Here is a 17060-nt window from a genome sequence, read left to right as displayed (position 1 = left end):
AAAGTACACTTTGCTCTTGTGGGGACATCAAGCTCAACGTTGCCTTGCAAGATATAAAAAATACACTTTCTTTCTTCATTCCTTCTTTCTTTGTTTCTTTCTTTACTGACCTTGATTTGTTTCTTACAAATCACTTGGCTGCAACATTCATTAACAAAATGGTGCCTCTTGTGCACACTCTTGTTCTGTTATTAGCTACTACTCATACTAGTATACATGTACATGATACAAAAGCAACAGCAGACTGTGCTTTTGGTGCTCGTCTGACTGGTTTAACCTGTTCAGGTTTAGACCCTCTGGCACCGAAACAGAAAAGCCCAGTAAAAAGCTGGTAATACTCTGCAATTTACCCGACCCGGCCACAGCTCTGATCCTCACACCAGCCAACATAATTAATACATAAAATACATAAATTAAATCCCTTAACAAATTCTTCAGTAATATAGGTAAAATGTGTTGTATTTGCTAACAGTAATATTGGTAAGTTTCACAAAATGTAAACGTGCAACTCACGCGTCGGCTACGTCAAAATCACACTTTAAAACAGAGAATAAGTGAATGTAGTTTGTTAATTTCCACCTCTGGCAGATGTTTTCATCCAAGTCAGATTAACCTAAATCCTCTAAACCTGCAGTGTTGGCTTCACACTCACACAGACACACACAGGACATTACTGCACATTAGAAATTAAATTGAATTGAACCAGTCTGATAAATTCACATTTTATCAAATTGGATAAACAAACTATATTTATCTTTTGATATTATCCAGACAGAAGCAGTCAGCCTGTAAACCAAAGAGATTTCATGTGATCATCCTTTAATAGTATGCAGTAGTGCACTGGTTCACGGGGGGGTCACAAGGCCTTCTTGATTTGAAGGTGTGTAAGACAACTTTAAAAAAATAAATACAAAATATATAGTTGGTCTATCTATCCGCATTTCACTCATTTGTGCAAAGAAAACTCAATGAAATTCTTATTTTTAACGTTTGGATTAATATTCCAGATATAAACAGGATAAGAGCATAATGAAGACCTGAACACACGTTATATTCACAGAGCCTTCCCTCTCTGCAAAACAGCCTCGTCCTGCATTAAAAGTACGCAGTTAAAACAACCAACAAGCTAGTAGAACAACGACCAATCGTCAGGGAGACTGAATTTGTCAGAAAAGAAGCCTATTAAGTATCAATGATTATTAAAAATAATACACAATACATAGAATTGTATTTAAAGCCCCCAAAATAACAGGAAAACTTTACAATATTCATAGGAAATGATCCAAATTGCTTGTTTTACACAGACTTCCTGCAGTTATCGCGTTCACTTTTTGGGTTAATTGTACATTTTATCAGTTGTTCTGTACTATTATTGTTATGTATTGAATATCCATCAAATATGTCACTTAGTCAGGGGTCATCAGTTTACTCAATGATAGAAAAGGGGTCCCTTAAGGCAAGAGCTTGGGAACCACTGCAGCAGTTGACAGAGCACACATGCAGAAATGCAAAGTAAAGGCAAACCTCACCATCACCATCTACTGTATCCTCTCTATACAGTCTATGATTGTATCATTGCTGCGCCCCCTTGTGTTCAAATAAAATATGACAGCTGATGTGAGCGTTTTACCATCAAAAAGTTGGATATACACTAAAAAAAAACCCAGAATGAATATTTAAGAACATAAAATATGAATTTATTTCACAAATACAAGTTCAAAGTATTGCTATAATACAGTAGTAGGCCTATAAATCACATATAAAGCACAGATTTCTAAACTTTTGAAGGCAAAAAGAAGACATAACGTACAACACGGTCATTATTTACCTCTAGGATTCAAAACAGTTTATAACAGGCAGTAGTTTGAATAAATCCGAGTGAAGATGAAATGAGAAATGACACAGGAATGCATGAAAGGTCAAGGACTGAAAACTGTACAGCATATTACTGTAGAAATAACAAGAAAAATATGTCATTATAACGTGAAATACATCTCGTTATAACAAGAAGCTGAGCAAATACTTTTTGTACTGGTGGCAGCAGATTCTACGTGTTTGGAGAAAAAAATACCCAGAGAATATGAAATAAATTAATAATTGTGTAGCATGATATTGATGTATTTGTTTTATGTGAATTGCGATTCTAAAATCAGTTATACATGATGTTTATAAGGGTATAAACCCTGTGTAACAGATGAATCTTTCATTCAGATTCCCAACAGCAGAGTGATCTCAACACGCATCTATGTAATTATATGATGTGAAAATAACAGCATTATTTTTTTCCTGTAGCTGATTAACATACAAGACAATCTGCTCAGGGATCCAGCCGCTGAGAACATTTAAACATTTGCACAGAAATTCAGACATCCAAGAAGAATTTTTTTTGTTAGCACTGTTGTAAAATTAGCAGCAAAGTGCAAATAACAGAAGAAACAGCTTCATAGTGTTTTATATTAAAAGTCTTAACACACAGAAACACAGACTGCATCCCCATCTCTTCATTATGGGGCTTTCTATATAAGAATCAGTGATTTGGTGCATTTACTTCGACTCAAAGAGGAAAGTCACCGAGGCACAGAGTGATGGTCACGGTGGAGAAACTGACATCAACATGTTTGTGTCAGATTTACTCCGCTGTGAAGTCCTGATGTCTCGACACTGTGGGACTGGGAGGTCAAAGGTCAGACGTCCAGGTGGCTCCTCACTAGAAAACAAAAAAAGATTATTTGTTCCCTTTGTCATTTAGGTAAAAAAGCACAGCAGTTTAAGAGTAGGGCTGTCACAGTTAGCGCAAATTCGTTTTAACGCCACTAATTTCTTTAACGTATTAACGCAATTTGTGATTTTTATGTTGTAATGTGTTATACTAGTTTGTCAGGAGGGAGGCTAAATAACGCTCCAAACTTTCACTAAATTTTGGAGAGGAAAAAACGGTCATGGTCATTTTCAAAGGGGTCCCTTGATCTCTGACCTCAAGATATGTGAATGAAAATGGGTTCTCTGGGTACCCACGAGTCTCCCCTTTACAGACATGCCCACTTTATGATAATCACACGAGTTTTGGGCAAGTTATAGTCAAGTCAGCACACTGACACACTGACAGCTGTTGTTGCCTGTTGGGCTTGAGTTTGCCATGTTATGATTTGAGCATATTTTGTATGCTAAATGCAGTACCTTTTGAACTGGTAAAAAATGTGCGATTAATTTGTGATAGTCACGATTAACTATGGACAATCATGCGATTAATTGTGATTAAATATTTTAATCTATTGACAGCCCTATTAAAAACATCTGGGAACCTACAGATCAAGTCTCTGGGCATCCAGATAAAAATATGAGTCAAGAAGACAAATGGCTGTCAGAGACGATTTCCCCTTTCACCCTCGCTATAGTTTCTGAATTCCTCTGTCTCCCGTCGGAAGCTTTGCGATCAGATTAACTCCGACGTCTGCAGGCTTCCCACGGAGCCTGAGTAGAACCGCTTAATGTGGGCTGAAGAACCGCTTCACATAAGCCCGAATGAGGATTTTGTGGTTATGTAAGAGAAGTGCTGTAGAAAAGGGGATTCGTAGAGGTTTCTCAGGCTGACACAGACGTAAGGACTGAGGGGGATCAGCTGAGTCATGCAGTATAGACGTCACAGAATGCCAGTGGGGCCTCTAGGACCTAAGCGCTACCACCACCATCAAACAAGAAAGTTCCAGGAAGATATGAGAAATTGCATGCTGGGATAGGAAAGGATCGACAGGAAGATATAAGCAGCTAAAGAATAGTAAGGATTCACTCAGTGTACATGTTCCTGTTTAGATTATCATGTGGACCCCTGTGCCTTTTGTTGACGCAGAAGCAGAAACAGAAAACAGAAACAGAGTGTTGTCCAAAAAAGAAGATCAATAACAAAATCAATAGAATAGTCTATGGATGTCATTGGCTGCTTACAGTTTATGGATGCTGGGACACAATCGACTGATCAACTCCAGCTGGGTCTCCTGGGTGAGTCTGTGTGACGCTGAAAATGCAGAGACACCCAGTGACCCCTGGATTCATCGTGTTATGATGCCATAAAGTTATGAGAATACATTCGTAATTTTATGAGAAAAAAGCTGTACTGTAATATCTTAAGAATATTCTTGTAATATTATCCAAAAATGTTGTATTAGTTTGGAAAAAAAGTATAAATATGTTGAGAAAAGCCTAACCATTTGAGAATTATAGAGTGATTGAGAGACGGATTGATACATTGTTGATTTTGGTCTTTTCATCATTGGATGTGTACTTAAAAACTTTTTTCATACAGATTGTATAAAATAAAACATTTCATACCAAGTAGACGTCCAGGTCAGTGTCTGATTGGCTCCTGCTGAGAGTCGGCAGAGGATCGTCCAGAGCGATCGTTGCACTGGAGTCTCGTCGGTCTTCACTGCAACATAAAAAATACAAATGAATATGGTGCAAAGATGTATACGAGCACGTTAAATTCCTGCTTTCTGCTTGAATTTGCTTGTCAGGAAAACGTAAACTTATTCACATATCTTGAGGTCAGAGGTCAAGGGACCCCTTGTTTAGCGCAATTTAGCGTAAGTTTGGAGCGTTATTTAGCCTCCTTCGCGATAAGCTAGGATGACATGGTTGGCACCTATGGATTCCTTATGTTTTGTAGTTTCATATAATGCCAATATCTAGCTTTAAAACTGAACCCGTTACAAAATAAAATGAAAAACTCCTCTACACTATACAGTATACGCTGTAAAATATACAAATATACAAAGAATTATCATCTTGTCACTGCTCAGTTCAATGCCTTGTATCGTCCTTTTAGTGAATGTGAAGCGACCAAACAATCTTACATTTTCTAAAGTCCTGGAAAGCTGACTTGTTATAGATACAGAGCTTAGATCTGAGAGCTACACGCATAAAGTACCTGTTTTCAAGATCCTCTTCATCATATCCGGTGGACACGAAGGAAACTCTCAGAAGGAGATCCGGTTGCTTGGAGGAACTGTGAACTGTTGTAACAAGCAGATCATCAGTGAATCAAGCAATGCCTCCCCTAAAATGTTACACAAATGTTTACTAGAATATCATGTTAAATGCATACAGTTTCCATCCAGGTTGTCCAAGCTTTGGGCCTTCTTCTCCTCCTTCTTCTCCTCCTTCGGTGGGGACAGAAATTCCTGAGAGGCCGACTTTGCTGCATAGATGGAACTCCTCTTCCTCTTTGAGGACGCTCCTCTTATAGCTGGGAGACAAAAAGAAAGAGTGATTTTAAAAGAAAAGCTCACTAAGCTCACTGTTTATGCAGGATACAGAACACAGGAGTCATGTTAGCTCAGCGACTTACGATGAATCTTTTTGAATACAGTCGAGCCCATGAATTTCATAAATCTGTCCGCGTAAAAACCGGGCCTGTGAACCGACACCGTGTCCTAAGAAGCAAAGAATGCTGTCAGATACACACACATGCACTTGTGCAGACATACATGCATGTAGTTGGACATAAAAACCTGCAGGTAAGGACGAGGGTGTGCAGTTACGTACCCCATCATGTACAAGAGCTTTCCAGGAGTGTTCCACCTTCTTGATGAACCTGGTAAATAAGAATTAAAAATTAAAAATACATGTCACCCTAGTGGCTGTTATCAACAGCACCTTTAAACTAAATATATTTATAATTTTTTAATGCCATTTAAATCATATTTTACAACTGGTTTTAAAAATATATCCAAAAAAATATTTTATTTTAACACTGAAAAAGTCTAAAAAAATGTCAAGCCAAATCAATTTAAAATGTGAATGTGGCTGCGCACATTAGAGAGCAACTAAAGACTAAAAGTGCGTATGTCTGCGTGTGGTATTGTGAGCTCACCTGTAGGACTGAAGGATGTCAATGATTCCCAAAAAGATGAGAAGGTTCTCATCTTTATGTTTGGCAGGAATTCCACCCAATCTGAAAAAAGAAAGATGTGTTAATGAATAAAACAGAGAAATGGACCTTATAAGGTTGTTCCTATATTTTGCTGTATCACATACAGTAAAGCTGATTTCTAAACATTTTAAACAGTTGCTATAGTGCCATCATCAGGAAAATCATAACCATGACTGAATATGTGTAATGTGTATATGTGTTTATAAATATGTGTCGTTTGGACCGGATCACACTATTGTGCAAAATTTCACAACAGTGAGTTTCGGTTCATGAGAAAGCAGTTTATGTAAGAGGACAGAAGAAAAAAGCAGAAGAGTCTTTGAAACTAAAAAGAGATAAGAGGAGGATAGAGAGATGACAGAAACACTGACAGACCTCATATAAACTTTAACAATAGAAATGTTTGGAGAGTTGTTCTAGCATATTAAAACCATCAATACACACTATAAAACACCTTGACGTTGTTTGAAGACTATTCCATTTATCGGTAAGCGTGTAAATCAGACTGTTACCAAAAGATAACTGTCTTCACGTTACGTACTGTAATGACCTAAGTGGCTGCAAAAAGAACTCTAATATGAAACCAAGCCATGAAATGTGATGTTAAAGAGGACCTATTATGCTTTTTCCCTTTCCTTTAGTGTTTTATATAGTTTTTTGTGCATGTTGCAAAGTTACAAAGCCCAAAGTCCACTCCTAAGGGAGTTACTCTCCCCCACAGGAACACTACTCCTGAACTGCCTGAAATACCTTGCTTGTCCCAAGTCCCACCATTTCTTCTGTAATGTGGTGATGTCACCAAGTAACATATTTGCATAATACCTGCCTATAGCGGCTAGTTTGGCACGCCCTTAAACAAAGCTAGTTAGAGCAGAGCTGAAGCGGAGTCCGAAGTGTTTGGTTCGATTGACCAATCATAACAATGGGCAAGCTGACCAATCAGAGCAGAGTGGGCTTTTTTGGGAGGGGGTCTTAAAGAGACAGGCGCTAAAACAGAGTGTTTCAGACAGAGGGTAAATACCGGTATGTTCCGACAGCCGGTATGAGAAAAGTATAGCCTTTTTTGAACATTAAAGTGTGTAAACATGTTCTGGTAGAAACCCAAAATACAAGTATGAACCTGAAAATAAGCATAATAGGTCCTCTTTAAAAAAATATATATTTTTCCATATTACATAAAAAGCCCAAAAAACACAGAGAAATGGTGTTTACAAAGAAAAAATTGCAAAAAATGTTCTCACGTTTCATCATCAGCCACCGGTTCGGGGGCCTTCACATTCCCCTGGATGGACTCGAGGGCAGTGGAGTAGAGGACTTTCTGTCCCTTCCTGCTGTCACATCGGTTTTCTCTGACCAGAGGCTTCCGGTCTGCAACGTGAATCCCCAGCAGGAGACTGTAGTCCATGATCTTAAAGCTCTCCAGGACCTGACAAGAGATGCAAACTGGACGTAAGCAACTCCAGCAATTACAAGATCAGTTTAAAAATGAAGGGGAGTTAAACACAGGAAGACAACAGCCGTGTCCTTGTTCTGGGGCTGAAGTCATAACACAAGTCATAATGGGCTGACAAACCTGTCCCATTTCATTAAAATTACATTTTAATGCTAATTGTTTTGGTATTGAGATCCTCCAGCAGTCTCACTACAGTAGCATCAACCTAATTTAGTATGCATAATGACATTATTTTAGTGAGAAAATACTGCATATGTTCATGGTTAAATTTATCAGCCGGTTAGAGTGTTATCAGGTCATTAAATGGACCTCATAGATGTGGGTCAGAAGGGGCCTGCTACACCCACTAGTAGGTTTTATCATCGATTCACATGGAAAGAAGGAATAAAAGAAGACGACAGCGGCCTCTAGCGGCCATAGTTGTTATGACAGAAGCAAAAGTGGCGCTGTATTATAGACAGCATGAAACACAGTACTTTCACACAGGAGACCGGAGTTGGCTTCCTGTGTGAAACCAACAATGTGTAGGTGTCTTTGTGTTCACAACCTTAAGTTACGCTTTCACTTTTGAAGCGTAGTTATTTTAAACCAAAACATGATCTTTTCCCCAAAACTTAACTACGTAGTTTTGTTGCCTAAACGTAAAGAACTTGTGGTTGTGTTGCCTAGAACTGAACAAGCTGTTTCGTTTGTGTTCAAAACGTAATGTTTCATTGTTCAACGTGTTGCTTTAAAAGGTTTGCTTTCACTTTTACAACATAGTAAATGGTCTCAGACTGAGACTAAGATATTATCAATTTAATAATGAGTAGCTGGTTAATGTAATAAAACAACAATTTGAATTGTAAAATAACACATAAATGTACTTTTTTTTAAACCACCCACAGTAAACTTTTCATAAACAAGCTGTAAGTTGACCTCTCCCACACCCGGGCAGATCCCAGTTATTGGGGCTAAACCGTGATCTGCAAAACAAAAGTACAGTACAACATAAGCCTCAATCCCCCTGACCAATCACTGATGTCACGAAGTAACTCCTGTAAACAAAGAGGCCCTTACTTTCCTCTGTGTTATCTAACGCACTCACTGAGGTCATGCAAAGAGGCCCAATAAGAGCACGTTTTACCCCAGACGGGTCAGTTTGCGCTCCAGAGTCCAGCTGCTCAGCCTGATCATACGAGTCAGGTGCTTTCGCTGTGCTGGCTGTTAATCCTCCATCAAGTGGCCACTGTTGTTTCACACTAATGAAATAACAGGCAGGTGCTAATGAGGCCACCATAACAGCTTATGGTTGCATAATGTTATCTAAGGGACGGAGTGGTGCCGTGATCACCGGCTGAATTCAGTTGAGGAAAGATTTATACCCAATGTGAGTTGAAACAAAGACGATAAAATGATTGTACAACCAAGTAATTTATCATTCTCTGGTTTCAGTTTCTCAAATGCTACTTTTCTCTGTTTTATATCATTTGACATTAAATACATTTGGGTTTCGGACTGTTGTCCGGTTCGTCAGATAGATATAAGATCTTTGTGTGAACTCACCCGACAGTCCCTCTGCAGGGTCTTCATCAGGGCGGTGTAGGTGTCCGAGTCGAAGTGCAGGCCCTCGTGCATCTCCTGGAAGTCCAGGTCTTTGAACGTGGGCGACCCCTTGACACGCTCTTTGCGCGAGGCGCGGCGTTTGTACGAGGAACCCTTCAGGTCGTACTTGTAGTGCATCCTGATGGCGCGCGGCAGCACGTTGTTCATCACCACCACGCGGACGGTGAGGCCGCTGCACTGGATGCAGTAAAGGCCGTAGAACTTGGGCAGCAACGTCCTCGGGTTCTGATTCAGATTCTACAAGAACAAAAACATTTTTTTTTACATTTAAGAGCACATGTAAGTCAAATGAAAGTTGATAAATATGTTTTATTTTCTAATCTAGTATGCAAACTCCACAGGTCTCCTTCATGTCCAGAATTTGGGATTTTTAGAATTGCGTTAATATGTGTACTGATGTGCATTTAAACATAGTGAGAGTTTATGTTTGAGGAAGGAGCTCACCATGTAGTAACCAGGAAGCAGCTTCTGCAGGAACTCGGCCTCTTTATGCTGCACCGTCTTAATGATGAACTCGTCATCGCTGGTGAGGTAGAACCAGGAACTGCTGGCGCCCGGGTTGGACAGCTCGATCAGAGGCTCATTGCACATGGAGTACTGTAATTCAGAACGACGCAACAGTTTTAGCAGGAAAAAGTGTTGAAATTAAACCAACCAAAACTTCCGTTAAACCGTGCTGAAACAGAATGATGGTGTGAGTTTCAACACTGACCAGATAGTCGTCTGGTTTGATGCCAAACAGCTCTCTGAAGTAGCGGAAGGCCAGCGGGGCGTACGTTTTCAGACGGAAATCTGGGTAGTGATGTGCAGGAGTCAGGTTGCTGCCCTCGCTGGAGAACAGAAAAATGTATTTAAGTTTGGATAAGAAAAATATTAATGTACAATAACAGAAACAGTAGCTGGTTGCAACATGCACGTCCATTTTCACAGAAGACATTTTGACATGGCAAAGCAGGAAAAGCACAGATTAATGATGGCTGAATATTGGGCATGTTGGCTCACTGTCACACTTTCATGGCTTACTTGGACGCTTCTATAGAACAGAGCCTTCGTCAATGTTATTAGTAACTCCTGTGCATTTCCTATGACGTCAAAATGTCTGCTGTGAAAAAGGCCTATTGCTAAACTGTGTTTTTCTACTTAACCTCAAGAAGGCTAAGTTGTAAACTTCCAAAAGTGACTTCCTAACATTGAAAAAATATATAACAAAAAACGTTTCTCAAATACATTACCCACCCCAGCTCTAATAAACATAAAGGACCCAAATTACAAATCGATGTACTATTTTTTTTAACCTCCCTCTGGTGGTATCTTGACATTCAGATTTTGAGGTTTAGTTTTATCAAGTTAGGTTTTGAAATATCTGTCTCGGCGTCCATCACAATGAGAAGTAGGGTATTGGTACTGTTTGTTCTGTTGAAAGAATTGAAACAAATAATACTCATTTTTAAACGTACAAAAAGGAGGACAAACTTAAACTACTGTTAAACAAAAGTATCTTTTGAATGCTTTATTTTACAAGTTATTTTTCAGAAAACTATGGGAACCATAAAATAAAGTATTATCAAATATTTAACATGGCTTTAATGGTTAATAAATAAATAAATAAATTAATGTAGATGTGGAAGCATAAATATTTGTATTCAATTTTCTTTACGTCCCGACAGCAATCAATAAATCAAATGCTCTGATTAAAAAAAGAAAGAAATTTGGTATCTGTGGCTGTCGAAGGACTGTAATAAGCCTGTCTAATGGTTTTAATACGGGCCGAATGTAATGATTGGACGGGCTTATTAGGTAGGCACTCTGCCCGTGCACTTATGTGCGTCACCAGTCTTTTACAAGCTGCTTTTCTGAGTCTTTCAGTTGGATAATTTTTTTAATCTATCTTACTCTTGCTAGTTTCTCCAGTATTACCTACCCAAGCTTTAATCTGAACTTGATTATGTACATTAGCTAAATGTGAACAATAAAACTGTGTAGCAATGAGAGAGGCCTACCTGGGCAGGAAGATGCTCTCCACCATAGAGAAGTCCTGCATGAGAACATCTCTGTCTGGTTTAGAGCTGAGGTTTCCCACAGCGTGACCGATACCCAGCTGGATGGCTCCTTTCAGGGCAGCTGCCGTGAGCTGACAACCCATTGCAGGGAAAGAAGAAAACATACATGTTTAAAAACGTCTTCTATTGACACCTTTCACCAGATTCTATTGACATTTTTTGACCATTTTGACCAAAGCATGAGGAATGCCGACATAACATAGCCTTAATATATAGAAGATAAACCCCCAGGTAAAATAAAACATGACATTTTTCATTGAGCTTATCGAGTAATTTTCCTCCAACAAATGAACTACGTTGAAATCTCTCTGTAAACTGAAGCTGATCAACCTAATCGCCTTGTTCACCACCGCTCTGTTCCCTCTGTTACATAACACAGCTGACTAACAAAAACAACATTTAGCTGAAGGTATGGTGCTGATCTTTGCTTTACTTAAATTAAATTATTACTTACAATTTTTTTTCCACATATTTTAATTTCAATGGAATTTTATGACCCTTTAGATTTTGACTTATTAACAGCAATATACAAAGAAATTAAAGCAACAACTGTTTCCAAATATGATTTTCTCGTCTTAAAGTATGAAATATATGGAGAGGTTTTATTCACAAGAATTAGGAAGTCTTTTAAATATGCATACTCTGTGCATACTGTGTTTTTAAGAGGTAGATAAGTAGAACGTTTTGTTTTTAGTAGTGTGTTTGAATAACTTTGCACAATCATTTTCAGTTTTGATATCAGCATTAATTCTGTAATAGTGGGTGTCACTGCTCCAAACAAGAGGATGTTTGAGGTTTTTCCTTCCCTGGAAAGTATTACATGAATTCATAATGACGTCTGCTTACCTTTTTGTGATCCTTTGATGCTTTAGAGAGTTTGGTTCCTCTTCCTACACCGTCTACGGTAGCGGTTGACATCTTTTTTGGTACAGAGAGAACTTGATCAGAGGGAAGCTCGTTCGTCCTTCCTCCAACTGTGACGCTGACTTCCTTCTTTCCCCTCAGTGATGAACGACCAGGCGCAGTGATTTACTACCTTGAATGGGCTTTTACTGAAACTGTATTCTCCAGGTGCGCCGCTCCTGTAGGTTGTGAGGTAGAGAGAAGAGAAGTTACACATGAATGTCAATGCAAAGCACGTCAGCTGGTGAAAACCTGCACGTCTACGACCGATTACCCAAGGTGCATAAGCATTTCGGTTCGACAACAATCTCTTCCACAGTGTGTTTGTCTAGTTCTAGTGTCTTTCATTGGACTTACAGAGCCTTGAAGTGTGAAGACCTCTTTGTCCGAGGCACTGCTGAGTTCTGAGTGACCACCGGTGTTTGTTTGAGTCTTTAACCTCAGAATCCGTCATAACAACCCTTGATCCTCATTAAGACGGATTGGAAAACCATAACACGCAGTACCAAATTCCCCGGTTTTATAACAGTAAGTAAAGAGGGCTCAGTGTTCCTTAGGTATGTGACCCTCAACTTCCTAAAAACATGAAGAGAGTGATTACGGAGACAGAAACAACAAATAAACTGACCGCTACAGCACTTCATTAAGGATTAGTCGTGGTGATTGCTGCTGGAAAATCTATTTGTTCATTAAATTGAAAACAGCAGGACTTATCAAATGTTGGTCAATGTAAACAACTGTTGGAAATTAACTTTGTATTCTAACTAGGGCTGTCAAAGTTAACGCAATAATAACGCGTTAACGCAAGTTTGTTTTAACGCCACTAATTTCTTTAACCCATTAACGCAATCGATCTTTCGGAGGTTGTAGCGGGCTCAGTTTTAAAGCTAGAGTGAAGATACTGGTATCATATGAAACTAGAACCAACCATGTCATACTAGCTTGTCGCAAAGGAGGTTAAATTACGCTCCAAACTTGCGCTAAATTTTGTCGAGGAAAAACTGTCATGGCCATTTTTCAAAGGTGTCCCTTGACCTCTGACCTCAAGATATGTGAATGAAAATGGGTTCTATGGGTACCCACGAGTCTCCCCTTTACAGACATGCCCACTTTATGATAATCACATGCAGTTTGGGGCAAGTCATAGTCAAGTCAGCACACTGACACACTGAGAGCTGTTGTTGCCTGTTGGGCTTGAGTTTACCAAAAAATGTGTGATTAATTTGCGATGGACAGCTATGGACAATCGTGCGATTCATCGCGATTAAATATTTTAATCGATTGACAGCCCTAATTCTAACCTTTTGGAAGCATGAAAGCAGCTCCAGAAAGGTTTGTATAAATGATTACACATATTCAAAACACAATATTTCTATTAAAAATATATGAAAGTATACACTCCTAGTTCTAAAAGTACATGTGAATGATGTAGAAATGGCAGCGGTTCAATTACGTCCTGCCAATTATGGATTTATGGATTACAAAACAAACACTGCTGCAGTGATGGTTTATAATCAGCAGTCTTCAAGTCCACATTCCGGCAATACAAAAGCTCTAAAGGTCTAATGGTCATCAAAACTGCCAAATTTCTTACTATGTCTATCAGGCATATTGAGAAAGTGCATCCAACATCCTGGTAGCTACTAAACCAGGGGTGTGCAACCCTTCTAGTGCCATGTGTATACACTGTTTTCACCTGGCAGCCTGGGTACTATAAAGAGATGGCCTGACATACTTAAGTGCCGAAGGAGTTTTTCATGAATTGTTTGTTACTTTTGTTAGGCCCTGTACTTGCTCGAATTATGCATTAATATTAGCTTGTGAAACATAAAAAGTTCCTATTAAAACATGTTTTTATGTCTCGAACGAACCTACACCTCCAGATCCTACCAGACAAGCCCCTCTGTGTTTTATTTTAAGTACTGTCACAGGATGTGGTGTTGTGGTCTGACTCGGGGGGAGAATGAAACGGTTAAGGGTCATGATGAGAAAGCGTGTTTTGTCTTGCAGTTCTCCAGGTTGTTTGCATGTTTGAATTGGAGGCTGCGGAGATCAGGAAAACAGCTTAAATATTGTTCTTTTTCACAAACATAAGACTTTGTGATTAGTGTTTAGAGTACTGAATGGATTGTACATAGAGTCTTTTGACAGTTCATTTCAGGTTTCCTCTGCAGCACTTTCACATATCACACAGAGTGACGTAACGGCACAACGTGGTTGATAACATGACGGATTAAGCGTTCGTACTGTAAGTGCTTTAGTTTTACATTCGGCATTATAGGAAGATTAAATGTAGGCCTATATGTTTTGCTTTCAAAACAATGACCACAAAAAATCTTTAGTCTGCACGTTTAAAAATAAATACGACCTCATGTTGTGTCTACCACGTGTATACACCGACTCCGAAACTTTGGTCAATCATTAAAGTTTTCGGAACGGTAGATTTTCTGTGAGAAGCCAAAAGAAGGTTGTTTGACAACTCAGAGACACCGTCCAAAATGACATCTGACAAACATTCTCTTCGTCTCCCAGCACAAAGCATTTTGCGATAAAGAAATAAAAGAGATGGAGAATTTAAAGATAGATTGTGGCAGGTGATTTCGCTGGTTAAGGGAATGCACCCAAAACCGTCTCCTTCTACCCCCTTCCATTCACAACTGGAATCTTAACGATATACTGTCTGTAGGCTACAGCACAACAAAGTAGGAAATAACAATAAACACAATTAAAACAGACAAAAAAAGATTTAACTATGTATACTTTGCCTACTTAGGCCACGGTAGAAGCACAAATATCAAGGAAAGAGACCAAATGCTCGGCTTCAGAAACGTAACGCCACTAATTTCTTTAATGCATTAACGCAACTTGCGATTTTTAGGTTGTAGTGGGCTCAGTTTTAAAGCTAGAGTGAAGATCCTGACATCATATGAAACTAGAAAACCTAATGAATCCATTGGTACCAACCATACTAGCTTGTTGTGAAGGAGGCTAAATAACGCTCCAAACTTGCTCTACATTTTGGCGAGGAAAAACTGGCATGGCGAGACACCTCAAGATATATGAATGAAAATGGGTTCTCTGGGTACCCACGAGTATCCCCTTTACAGACATGCCCACTTTATGATAATCACATACAGTTTGGGGCAAGTCATAGTCAAGTCAGCACTCTGACACACTGACAGCTGTTGTTTCCTGTTGGGCTGCAGTTTGAGCATATTTTTTTATGTTAAATGCGGTACCTGTGAGGGTTTCTGGACAATATTTGTCATTGTTTTCTGTTGTTAATTGGTTTCCAATAACAAATATATACATACATTTGCATAAAGCAAGCATATTTGTCCACTCTCATGTTGATAAGAGTATTAAATACTTAACAAATCTCCCTTTAAGGTACATTTTGAACAGATGAAAAACGTGCGGGCGATTAACTATGGACAATCATACGATTAATCGCAATTAAGTATTATAATCGATTGACAGCCCTGGTAAATACCAATAAATTATTTTGTGAAATAAACAGCTTTTTGTTTATTTATTTCACTGAGAGTTATAATATGTAATAAAAATAAAATCAGCCTTAAACTTTAAGTTAAATTTGTTATTTCCGTGGCCTTCAGTCATTGTTTTATTTGATGGCCTTGCTGCCCTGGCATTAGGACTTTGTGCCCTCAAAAATTAACAACACCAAAAGCCAAGTGGCCTAAAATGATGAAATTCAAGCCCTGAGTATAACCCATCCTCCGTGTAGACCACAGTCTTTCATTTTAATATAGGCCTACACTTACAGTGATCATTCAATCAATGAGGATAGACTAAATATCAGAAACACCTCTCAGTATAATCCAATACAGTTCAACAGCACCACACACTACCTCCAAAATGACCAGTTAAATCAACACCTTTCGAAAACAGTTTCAACAAAAACCTTCATGAAGGAGGGTTAAAACCAGGGCTGTTGTGTCAGACTGCATTAGTTTGAACCTGGTGTATAGGCTGTATCTGTCACTCAGGTGAACTCAGGTGAATATTTAAACCTGCAAACTCTCACACGACATGCACACTGCACACTGCAGCTCTTTTGCATACATGTAAACGATGACAGCCCCGACATTTTACTTTCTTTCTCTCACTGATGGGAAGTTGAGCTGATTTCCTCTTGTGATACTATCATCAGTTCACCTTCTTCCTGAACGACCTGTACGGGCTGCGTGACACTATAATAATGATTCTTATTATTCACAACAGGAAATATACAACTAGAAACCTACAGCTTCGTGTAATTCATACAGAAACAGGCATACAACTTAAACAAGTGGCTCGACCCTCACTTTATAATAAAGATAGTAGGAAGAAAAGCTTTTTATCGGCAGAAATGAGTACTTTCTGCCTTCTTACCTTAACAGACATGATCATACGGTGACACTGGTGAATGCAGGTCAGTGAAATAGCTCGCCGATGTTTTGTGATCTGAACTCTGTGGCACACTGTGGTGAGATGAGGAGCAAAGTGCTGCAGCAACTATAAAGCATCCTCACCACTTCCTCCCTCCCTCTCTCTCTCTCTCTCTCTCTCTCTCTCTCCACCTACCTGTTGTATGATTCCTCAGAAGCTATGAGTCACACTGAGTTGTTCTTGTTCGTATTGCCTAATAGTAGTCTGTGAGAAACGAATGTTAGTAAGACCAGAGTCTTTATATTAGGGCTGTCAATTAATCACACGGGAGATATTTAGGGAGGTATTTAATACTCTTATCAACATGGTAGTGGGCAAATATGCTTGCTTTATGGAAATATATTTATATATTTACTATTGGAAAACAATTAACAATCCCAAACTATAACAAATATAGTCCAGAAACCCTCACAGGTACTGCATTTAGCATAAAAAATATGCTCAAACTCAAACCCAACGGGCAACAACAGCTGTCAGTGTGTCAGAGTGCTGACTTGACTATGACTTGCATCAAACTGCATCTGATTATCATAAAGTGGGCATGTCTGTAAAGGGGAGACTCGTGGGTAACCATAGAACCCAATTTCATTCACATATCTTGAGGTCAGAAGTCAAGGGACACCTTTGAAAATGTCCATGACAGTTTTTCCTCGCCGAA

General features: G+C 39.0%; 1 protein-coding gene across 3 annotated transcripts; it reads right to left on the bottom strand.

Moving 5' to 3' along the window:
• Positions 1-1669: 1669 nt before the first annotated feature.
• On the bottom strand, positions 1670-16479 carry pip5k1ba (phosphatidylinositol-4-phosphate 5-kinase, type I, beta a). 3 transcript variants are annotated; one of them, XM_037751843.1, is made up of 15 exons: positions 16346-16479; positions 11894-12129; positions 10988-11118; positions 9700-9817; positions 9432-9584; positions 8928-9224; positions 7171-7355; positions 5870-5950; positions 5542-5590; positions 5345-5429; positions 5102-5242; positions 4925-5009; positions 4327-4423; positions 3943-4012; positions 1670-2707 (listed from the first exon to the last, which is right to left on the bottom strand). In XM_037751843.1, the coding sequence occupies exons 2-14, from the start codon at positions 11963-11965 to the stop codon at positions 3974-3976; spliced, it is 1533 nt and encodes a 510-aa protein (XP_037607771.1). In that variant the 5' UTR covers positions 11966-12129; positions 16346-16479; the 3' UTR covers positions 1670-2707; positions 3943-3973. The 3 variants fall into 3 exon arrangements, with proteins under 3 accessions (XP_037607771.1, XP_037607772.1, XP_037607773.1); XM_037751844.1 differs by lacking the exon at positions 16346-16479 and adding an exon at positions 12308-12596; XM_037751845.1 differs by lacking the exon at positions 3943-4012.
• Positions 16480-17060: the final 581 nt, after the last annotated feature.

The sequence above is a fragment of the Sebastes umbrosus genome, chromosome 19, assembly GCF_015220745.1.
Source record: "Sebastes umbrosus isolate fSebUmb1 chromosome 19, fSebUmb1.pri, whole genome shotgun sequence".
NCBI classification, from domain to species: Eukaryota; Metazoa; Chordata; class Actinopteri; order Perciformes; family Sebastidae; genus Sebastes; species Sebastes umbrosus.
The sequence above is the reverse complement of the archived record's forward strand: the minus strand, read 5'-3'. Positions and strand labels throughout refer to the sequence as shown.